We start from the raw sequence: 11,114 nt of genomic DNA, 5'->3' as shown, positions 1-11,114 counted from the left end.
ATATCTTGTGCTTCTTAGCTACTCTAGATCTAATCCATGTGTCCTCTCCTTGATGTTTCTTGTGCTAGATCTGACTTTTTCTCAGACGCTATAAGTTTTTCTCTGGCCATCTTTATTAAGTGTAGATGTTGAATTCATGCTTGTGTTCCTTTGAATCAGAATAATTTGGCAAAGGATGCAATACAAGAGTTTAGATCAGATCTTGTGCGTGGTTAATTTTCTGTTCACTGATTACAACTCCCTTGTATTATCTTGCACATATTTTATCTAGATCTATCATGATTTCTCGGACTTGTTGCTTGTAGCTAATTAGATCTGATTTGCATACTAGTACATGTTCGTTAATTTTGGGTGCATACATGTTTCTTGCTCTTGTTTGTTTGAATGGACTAAACTTGTGCATGTAGCTTTCCCGTGAGAAAAAGAATCATGTTTTTACACTGTCAATGTGTAAAATTTTACAGAGAGATGGATAACAAAGGCAAATCCAAGGCCATTGACGATTACGTGCAAACAACATCCCATTTCCATCGTGGCAGCGGGATAGACAGTGGCAAAGAGATATGGGAGGACGATGCTGCCACCATTGCTCTTGGCGGCCGTCAACGTGACATGAGCCTTTTCCTCAGCTTTTTAGATGAACAGGTAATTAATTTATTATTTATGCCAGCCCCGTATATCATTGTTTACATCATACATATCATGCATCCTATTTAAAACTGATAATTGATGTACTGCTATAAATGTGTATTGATAGGTAAACAAGTATAATGCATTTACACCTGTATATTAATTATTTTGCAAATATCATAATAAACTACATCATATATATTTAATACTATGTGTTCAGATATTATTATTGCTGTATCTAAAAGATCTCTCTTCTAATGGGTCTTATGAGAGAGAATATATGAGTATTTTTAGTTTTAGTGCGAAAGTTATATCTAGATTGAGATATGGCAACTCTCTGTTTCCTCATTAAATAAGGCGTCAAATCAGATTTTTGTTTTTGTTACACGATTAAGATAGAGTCGAAAGTGAAACACTCGCTCATAGTATAGTTCTAGAAAATCTTTTCTAGATGACGTTCCCTAGGAGACCAACCCCAGCAAACCCCTTCCCCCTTGGCTGCACGATCCCCATCCCACGGCTGGCAGTTTTTGGCCAAAAATCCACACAAAAAACACCCCTAATGGAAAGAACTACCAGGGCAGTTTCTAAAAACTACCAGCCACACACCCCACAAATGCAGTGAAAACTGTCAGGGGATCACTTCTGTTTGCCAGGCGAACGTTCACCAGGGATGCGGGTTCTAGTTCTGTTGTATTGGTACTTCTATACATATATGTGGCACCAATTGACGGTAGTGGAATTTTCCACATGATTTAGTGCAGTGGGCCGGAGCAGTATTTTGGAAAATAATTTTCCATATACGAGAATATTATTAAGTTCCCAGGTGTATCGTACTACTATATAATTATTGGGTACATCATCAATGGTACCATTTTATATAAATATACTCAATGAGAGCAGGATATGTTTCCCACCATAATTTTTAGTTACCACGGATTACTACAATGGTAGGTTGCTTATTAGCTACCGTAGATGCGGTTGCCTAGTGAACCAAATTATTTGGAAATCAGTTTTACATTTAAAAAGGGTACTTTTTGTCCATACCTGTGATACCTATCGGGACTTTTTAAGTAATGTTTTCGAGACTAATACATATCCTTCGGTGCTCTATCCTAATGGAAAAGAGCCTCATGTTCCCGCCAAAAAAAGGAGACGAAAGAAAATATCCTGGTGTTGGCCATTTGTTTTAGAGAATGGTTGTTGGATCGCTCGTTTTCTTCCATAATGGGTTAGAAGTAGCCTTCCTAATGAATGAAACATCTTCTAATCTGGCAAAAATGCATATTAGTAAAGCACACTTTAGTTTTTCATCCCGCTCCACCTCCAACGGAGCTGACGCACGGTGTGGTGACCTACATGGATGCGGCGACCTTTCTAAAAAAACATGGATGTGGCTACCTGGGCAGCAGCGTGCCCGGAAAAATCCCTTCTCTAATTTCGGCGTCCAATTCTTACTAAGCTAGGGGTACACAGTCCATGAATACGATGGCCAAAGGAGGCATGTCGATCCATGTTCAGCACCAACGGTACATCGGGTCTCTAGATGTGTCGATGTCACATGGGACCCATGCGTGCCTCCTACTAACTATGACCTTGTCACACTGATTGCCGAAAGGGTTGCACCGACTCTGTTTATTGCATTGTCGAGCAATGCTCTATTGCCTATCGATAGTCTCTATAAGGAGATAAGGTCGCGTACAAGGAGCCGACCCTGCACAAACCTCACTACAATCACCGACCATGTTGTGGTGTACGTTCTCCAACACCTCTATGTCCTCCCTCACCCTAGGGGGCGTTGTTGCTTTCATCCTGGAGACCTCTGACGCCATGGTCTGCTCTAGTGTGGTTGAAAAAGAGGAGATTAGGAGATGCACAAATGTTCGGTGGGGAACAAATATTGCTAGGGACATTTCCAATAGATTATTGCTTTACATATCGAGACAATGTCAACTAAAAAAATATAAATGTCAAATAGTCAAGGTCAAAGGTGGATGGGGCAAAACAACATGTTACTATCGAAGAAATAACAAATGCTCAAGGCACCAACAAAGATGGGGGGGTATAAATTTCCTCTTATAATTGATGGTGGGTGGCGGGGCAAGTGGTGGTGGCAAGTTGGTGATATGACTTGGTTGAAGCATAGGTGGAGGATCCTAAAATGAATGTATCTTAAGTGCCATAAATATGGAGGTCATGATTGTGGAATCGCCTGGTGATAGATCCATCGATAGCATTGCCGTGAAGTGAAGGTGTCAGGTGATCGGGGGGGGGGGGGGGGGGGTGGAATCATATATATCGCAAAACCGCCCTGGTTTGGAGCACATTTCAGACTCCAATCCATCAACAAGGGTGGACCACCTCATGACAGTAGATCAATATATATTTGGTTGTTCTAGGTATGCACCGCAACCAAGTAACCATTCATACAATGTGCTTGATTAGTGCAATCATATTAAATTTTCTCTTAACATTTAAAAATAGTTGTGTCTGGTTCTTCTCCTCTTCATTTCGTGTGTGAATTGTGATAAGGGCTTCCTATCAATCAACACATTCATGGAGACCCTAAATTTTTTGCTCATGTTATAGGGACCAGATCATCATGACAAACATTGAGTCATAGGCCTTGTTCTTGTCTCTTAGGTTGTGCTTCCAGTGTCCTTGACGCTATTCTTTACAAAAAAGAGGAAGCACTTGAAGTAAGACAATAAAGGTTAGCCCATTCATGGTTAACGAAGCACAACCTCTAAAGGCACCCCAGTTGATCAAAAGGGGTAAACAAACTACTTGATGTGTACCTTTAACCCAGGTGTGTAAAGATAAAGTTCGCAAAGGCATCAAGATAGGTACATGAGCAATGTCTTAAAGGCATGCTTAAATGCCGACAACCTACTATCAGGGTTATTTCTAATATAAGGCATGGCTTGATCCTTGAAGACTTATTTCTCAGCATGCCCAAAGGAGGAAAGAAACATCATGCTTCGATTCCCAAAGCCTACTTATTAGAGCGAGCGGTGGTTCAACCTTTAGTGCTTAGTATATTAGTTGGTCCAATTGTAGTGATTAAGCTCTATGAAGGAAGCACCAAGTGATCACCTTGTGTGGTCAAATGTGGGGGCTAATTGTAGTAACCGCAACTCTGTGATTAGAGACCGGGGGCATACACCCTGCATCCATATTGTTACTATATTAATAAGTAAAACATGTATCAAGATGCTTTGAATGATATCAATTCTATTCAAGTGCAATTGAATATCTTTATGGTTACACCGGCTGGGATGGTTGCATTTGGATTATGAGTTTCGGTACAACGTTCTACTAGCTTGTTGTGTATCAACAAGCTTCTAGCAATGCTTACTTCATATGTATCTGTATGGGTAGTACATGGAAGCACTTTCACGAGTCACAGTTGTGCCATTATTAGTTACCAAGGATGCAAGCCTTCATCTATGGTGTGAGAGACATCAAGGATCATTAACCACAAGCTTAAGTGAGCTCCCTTTAGAACATCCAAATTGATGCACATTTGTCAAACATTCCCAATCAATGGGAAAACTTATGTAACATTAATAGACATTGTGTTGTAATGTTGAACAACGTATCGAGTTAAGTAACAATGTTTAGTTGTCAGATTCAACTATTGTGTTGTAATTTTGAATAACGCATCGAGTTAAGTAACTGTATTTACCTATGAGATTCAACAAATAAGAGATTTGAAGAGTTAATGGTGTTGTCTGAGAATTGTTCCAATAAAGAAACTACATTTCATTCATTCGAAGCATACCGTCGGATGCAAAGCCTAGTGTGAATCATGCGGAAACGAACTATGTGTCTAGTACCTAAGTCATTCCTTGTGATACGTTTTGAAGGAGTGTATATACTTCATATGAATTAGTATCTACAAAAAAGATAAACAGACAATTGGTTATTGAATTCTCGTGAGATGAGCACATTGGTCATTCTTCTCTCAAAATGTGACAAACCAATCACTTTGGGATATTTTATGAGCGAACTGGTCACTCGGTCATTCCTAACCATTATCCATGCGGGCGTGGCGTGTTGACTCAACGTGCGTCCCACATTGGAGTCGCTCAGGAGGTGTTTAGTTTGTAGAAAACACCCCGGAAACTAGCTGAGCTCGGGGGACATTTTTTCAATGCACACCTTCACTTTAATCTTAGATAAGGGGGGGTCTTTTGCAAAGCCTCCTCTACCATCTCTTCATCTCTGCTCTACTCCGCCGCTCGTCCGCGTGTTGCCACGGGAAACACGCGGCAGCGCCCCCATGCCCATTGCCCCTTCCTGCCATCGCCCACCCGTGCCATTTCCATTTTCCCGCCATCGCCCATTCCTGCTAATGCTCTTTTACCGCCATCGCCCTCTCCCGTTCCAGCTATGGCCAGCTCACTTTATAATGACGTTGGTCTACATGGTTTCGCCATAGACAAGCAACACCATTGCTCAGTCCTCCTCTCATTTGGCACAATGGCGAGGAAGCTTTTCACCTTGTGGGTCTCCAACGGTGGGCATCTCCGCAATGGCACCGCCGCCCAACGCCTGGGATGGGTAACGTCTCATCTAGCATTGGCTACTCCATGTCCATCGCATCCAACTCCTCCTCTTGCATAGGCGGCTACTACAACTCCTCCGATATCGAGCTGACGACATTAGAGATCTTTGCTAACCACGAGGAGATTGAGCAGGAAGATGCTAAGCAATAGGTGGTCTTGAGGTGATGTAGGCATAGCTGCACAACAACGTTGGTGATGGTGAGCAGGACAAGTTGTTTCCTACCAAGCAGGCGGTTTTTGGGATGCCAATGCCCGCGTATGAGGTGTTTGTGCTCACCATCATGAATAGGACGCCCATGTGGTGCACAAAAACATCTCGACCAGCTGGTGCTCACCGCGTCTCTTTCCACTACGCAGGTCGAGGAGATCAAGCACCAGGCTGCCAAAGCATTGTCGTCGAGCTGCGGCGATGCTACCTTTATCGTCGTCGACGCCGGGGATGAAAAGGCTGTCACCATTGAATTAATTTAGTAACAAACTACATGTGCTCAATTTCAAATAGGGGAACATGCATTAGGCCTAGTCATTATACACCGAGTTAGCACACCACGTCGACCCCGTTATGGTTAGAAATGGGGAGTGGCCAAATCGCTCATGAAATAAACCAATGTGATCGGTTCATAGTATTTTGAGAGAAGTGTGACCAATGTGCTCATCTCGCAAGAGTTGAGTGACCAATGGTGCGTTTATCTCTCTACAAAATCCCTTCATAGAAACTATTTAAGAAAATTGATTTCAAAAATACCCTCGTTAAAAATGTCATGGTACAAAAGCACTACAAGAAATTGCTTCAATTGAATACAATAATTCATGGCAAGGAATGAAGTATAGTTGATGGTTTGACTTAGTGTTACTAGTTTTATTTTTTTTAAAGGACAAGTATACATTTTGTTCCATATTTTAATTTTCATCGTACAAGTTATGATATGCATGGCACTATCGGGATTTGCTTCTATAGAACAACTTATAACAAGGTGACGTTATAAGACCAATGGCATGTGTGGAACATACCTTTTACGCGACTTAATACATCCTCATCACATCAATTATTTCGTATAAAACTCGAGATACTGACTATTCACATTTGTAGTTTCAAATGAATAAAAGTCTAATGTGACATGGTAAAAATTTCTCAACTACCTTGATGCCACTATAGAATTTACCACACCCACCCATAGAGAATTTATATTGATTTTAGCATCAAAAGCCTCTCCATGGCCATTCCCCATTGAAGGTCACTACTTGCAAATTGGAACCGTGCTCACTTAAATTTAGTGTCCAAACCACACCCTGATTTGGCGTACCAATCATAAACTAAATCAATGTTGCGAGACATCTCTCAAATTGTTCACGGGATGGGTTAGTGGGCATATCCCTTGATCTCATAGTTGCCCTACCTTATCCACATCAAAACTATTGCCTCTATAGGTAGTCCTCTCTTGTGTCCTCTTATTCGCAAATCATAGTCCTCCCCCTACTTGCACCATGTATGCTTCTTGTTGAGTTATTGTATTCCAGTTCTCACTGCCCATCAATTATAATCTTCCTAATCCTCATCCGGAAACTATCCATCGGATATCTAAGGTGTTTGGTGAACAACTAAGGTTACATCAGAGCCATCATAAAGAAGGTTGATCCTAAATTTTCCGACTCAGCCACCTGAATTTGTAAAAATAAACCTCAATCTTTTGTTCTTTTTATTCTTGTTCCTCTTGTCAATCTAAATGGCATTGTCATGCTTGTCTTTGGGATAAATTATGAAGAAAAAACGATTAGGTCTCTAGAGACAGGACCCTCGCTATCTAGGGCATGCTTGTAATCCTCGAGATAGCAGATTTTCATTTTCCCCGAATAACATGAGCAACCATAAATTTGTTAGGATATGAATACCTTTTGAAGGATACGTAATGATTTTTCACTTAGGTGGTTGGTCCATAAACAATCGAATTATTAACAGTCTTTTGTTGCTGGGTCGTTCTCATCTCTTGTCATTTGTATCTTTCGTCAAGATCTCTTCCCATTTTTTCACTGCCTTGCTCCCTATTTCTTTATCTCGCCATACTCCATGATAGTCGCCTTCCCCATGAATTTAGATGGGGCAAAAATTGAGATACATTCCGCATTTTTCGTGCTACACTGTGACAAAATCTTGTCATGCTTCTCTTGTCGTGCGACATATCTACCATGCACATGCCTAGATAACGGAAGAGCCAGTAGTACCTACCATACGGGCGAGGCGTCGCTTGCATCATCGCGAGCTCGTGGATGATGCTTTTCTTATCAAACGGCGGTGAATCACCTCCCTTCATTTATATTTGTAAGAGATGTTTGTCTCAATTGTATCTTAGTGTTATTAGATGAACATAGTGACGGGCACCATCCATTCCCTATATTATGTTTGAAATTTTTCATTGCAATTGGATCGATTACTATATTAATCGGTCGATTGAGATGGAAGTTACACTGCACACTAGTGCTCTCCACTACTTCTGGTCAAATTTTGTTTTAAATTTTTAAGATTGCAAAACAAATTGGTTTAGCATGATTAAAACTGTTGTTGTGTGATTGGTTGATTGTATTGCTCAAGTTACCTACATTTTTTCTTGATTTTAGTTTGGAAACACTACATTTGTACACGAAGTAATAATTCTTTGCCCAAAAAACCCAAATATTTTTCAGTTTTTGTTATTGTCTTGAAAGTTGAAATACTCATTGTTGTAGATAAAATTTGCATTGAGGAAAGTTTACTGTCGTCGACTCTACATTCAGTGTGATCCACTGAGGAGTGAGCAATTACCAGTATCATATATCTGACATATGGATGGAATTTACCCTTGAACTACCATATGATCATGAGTTAGTAACCACCGGTTGTCATTGTTGTTTTACCTATTGGAAATATATGCACCATGAGTGCTCCCTGTAATGGAAATAATAAATTGTTGTTTCCTTTTCAGGATGGTCCAAAGAGCGAAGAAGAGTCGACTCTACACAATCAGAAGTTGCTCCAAATTGGTGACACATACATAAATCCATTTCAGCATGTGAACTCTTTTGCCTCTACTACAAACACTGTTGTCAAGGATTATACTGAGCTACACTCCCAAATTCCACTACCGAATATGGATGTCATTCAAGATTTGCGTGCACAGTCATCATCATCTTCTTTAGGGATTGTGCCTAGTAATTTTGCTAATATGATGGCGATACAGGAGGCATGCCTTCGTGCGTTGATTGACCCAGATCAGGAAGTATCATACAGGTTATGGCGTCAGTCCCGTGAGGCTTTGAAGAATCACTATGCTCTTGATGTTGAGATGGCATGTTCTGTGGGGCATGTGCCAAATATAAATGCTCCTGGGAATTCCGAGTTCAATTCACTTCTTAAGCTGATCAAGAATCCAGTAAACCAGTCTATGCGGCTCATTAATGTCAAGGGCCACGTACCTGCTCTCAGGTGCACAAAACTCATGCAACCTTATCTTCATAATTACCTTATTAATATATCACAAGTACTAAGCATCAGTTTCAGTCAGTATATTCTTAAGGTTACGCCTCCTATTGTGCCATGCATCCCTAGAAGAAATTGCGACCTTATATGGTGTATAAGTCATCCATTACCCTTTGTTGTATTTAACATGCAGTGCTGACCCAATTGGGAGCTGCTTTATACAACAGAAACTTGACGAAGCAACAACTGGAGAGATAGTTATGCTATATAAAGAAATCACTCCTAGCATCCTTACACTGGCCACTGATGCCTTTCCCACTTATGTTGTCCAAAAGGTTTTCTTCCTCCAGTTCCTATAGAATTTTGTATCTTGACTGTCTAATTAAGGATGTTGAGATTATTAGACATAAACTTCTGTACTTACCTTCTAATTTTTTTATAGCTTCTTGAGCATGGACCGCGAGTCTACTTCAGGATACTAATTACTAATCTAATGGGGCATGTGTTAGACCTAAGCCTTCATCTCTATGGTTGCTGGGTGATCCAGAAGGTAAGCTGAACACTATATCTTTTCTAACATCTCATGATTGAAGGAATTAAGGTGTGTTTGTAGATTGCAAAACTGCACTTTTATATTTGGAAGGCCTCTGTTTTGTAATGTCATGTAAGATAGAATATGTAATTTCGTCAAACCATTCATTCTCATTTATTCTCTTGTTAATATTTTGATTATCTTAGATAACTTCTGTTACAAATATAATATAATGTCAAATACATAAATAGTTTAAGCTGATTATGTTTCATTATGTTTTAAATTTCTACCCTGGTATGCCATATTGTTTCGTTGCGAGCTTGGTCACTGATGGTGTCTCTTTGTTCAGGCTTTTGAAATAAGCGAAATTGATCAACAAATAGAGATGGCCAAGGAGCTTGATAGCAACCTATTCAAATGTATCTGTGATCAACATGCAAACCATGCCGTTCAGAAATGCATGGAGTGTGTGCAGCCGCAGTATATCCAATTCATCTATAGACGTTTATGTGGCAAGGCCAAGATGTTATCCACCCATCCTTACGGATGCCATGTGGTTCAGGTTAGTTTGGGCATTACACTTTTTACCACTTCCTATCTTTTGACGTTTGTTTGTACCATGTTCACTAATTATTCCGCCCGCTCATTTCCTTAGAAAATGTTGGAGTTCTGCAAGGATCCTAAATTTATGGACAGGTTTATCATGGAGATTCAAGATTGTGCAAGGGAGTTGTCTGTAGACCCATATGGAAACTATGTTGTGCAGGTAAAATATGGAGTGGTTTGTAATTTGATGAAATGGCTCGTAGCTAAACAAACATTCACATGTGTGTTCTATCAACATGTTGCAGTACATTGTGGAGCATGGGGGGCCTCGTCATCGAGAAATTATTATGTTGAAATTTGCTGGGAGAATAGTACAGATGAGCCACCAGAAGCACTCTTCCAAAGTCATTGAGAAGTGCCTAATCTATGGCAGCTACCACGATTGCAAGCTTCTCATAAATGAGATCCTTTGTGCAGGCGGTGGTCAAACTGTAGATCATATCGTGGTATGTGCCTCTTGAGATCTTACCGCCGTTACTCGACAAACATCCCTAGAGAGATATACATGACTAATCTTGTGTGGTTGCCTGGTCATGCAGGGCATGATAGTCCACCAGTATGCAAACAATGTGGTGCGGCAGATGATTGACATGGTGAACGATTGGCAGTTCAACGTGATCGTGGATGTATTGAGGTGCAACAGGGACACTTTGGTCATGTATGCCCAAGGGAGGCAGGTCATCGCGCAGGTCGAGAGGCTCCTCAATGGCATGGCACCGTCCCCTGACTCCCTTGTGCAAACATCATCGTCCCAGTTCGTCTAGTGTGTTTTTAACTCTTATTACAATGGTTTACTTTGTACATATGTCTCTCTTCTACTTCCTGGAGCATTAGCGATCGGCAGAAATTGAATTAAGGCGAACTCAGTTGCTTTCGTTTTCCCCATCAGGTGAACTAAATTGTTTCTGTAGAGGAGCACCGAACTATAACCTACTGATAGTTACATGATGTCTATAATGTTGCATGCACAATCCAGTCCAGTGCAGTGTTGTTTCTGAATTTTGTTTTTTGACGTGGCTGTGGCTATCATGGCTCCGGTTTCAGATTCAGCTACCAATAATTTTTTTTCCAGTTTCTTTTTGGAATTTCTGACCGAGAAAAACAAATTGCCTACCACACGGTTTAGCTGGGCCCCTTTTCTTAGTCTCCTCGCTATTTCTTTATATTGGGAAATTCTAGATGTTAACCGAACGACAAGGCTTCAGTTCTAACTGGAATTTTTCCCTCAGTGATAATTATATTGTCTTCCGCTATTCAGGGCTGCACTTCATCATTTGCCTTTTGGACTCAAGGTTTTTATATAATTGTTCTACTATGATTCCAA

At 40.6% G+C, this 11,114-nt stretch overlaps 1 protein-coding gene across 1 annotated transcript; it reads left to right on the top strand.

The window, feature by feature from the left end:
* Positions 1–468: 468 nt before the first annotated feature.
* On the top strand, positions 469–10,747 carry LOC125519669 (uncharacterized). Its single transcript, XM_048684400.2, has 8 exons — positions 469–645; positions 8,159–8,658; positions 8,846–8,987; positions 9,095–9,202; positions 9,534–9,746; positions 9,840–9,950; positions 10,036–10,236; positions 10,330–10,747. The coding sequence occupies exons 1-8, from the start codon at positions 469–471 to the stop codon at positions 10,552–10,554; spliced, it is 1,677 nt and encodes a 558-aa protein (XP_048540357.2). The 3' UTR covers positions 10,555–10,747.
* Positions 10,748–11,114: the final 367 nt, after the last annotated feature.

Source organism: Triticum urartu, chromosome 7A (genome assembly GCF_056163025.1).
Source record: "Triticum urartu cultivar PI428250 chromosome 7A, HENAU_Tu73, whole genome shotgun sequence".
Taxonomy (NCBI): Eukaryota; Viridiplantae; Streptophyta; class Magnoliopsida; order Poales; family Poaceae; genus Triticum; species Triticum urartu.
The sequence above is the reverse complement of the archived record's forward strand: the minus strand, read 5'-3'. Positions and strand labels throughout refer to the sequence as shown.

Coding starts and splice junctions, on each gene's coding strand:
- LOC125519669 (XM_048684400.2), top strand. CDS start 469: ATGGATAACAAAGGCAAATCCAAGGCCATTGACGATTACGTGCAAACA. Junction 9,951..10,035: donor ATGGAAACTATGTTGTGCAG/GTAAAATATGGA, acceptor AACATGTTGCAG/TACATTGTGGAGCATGGGGG. Junction 10,237..10,329: donor AAACTGTAGATCATATCGTG/GTATGTGCCTCT, acceptor CTGGTCATGCAG/GGCATGATAGTCCACCAGTA.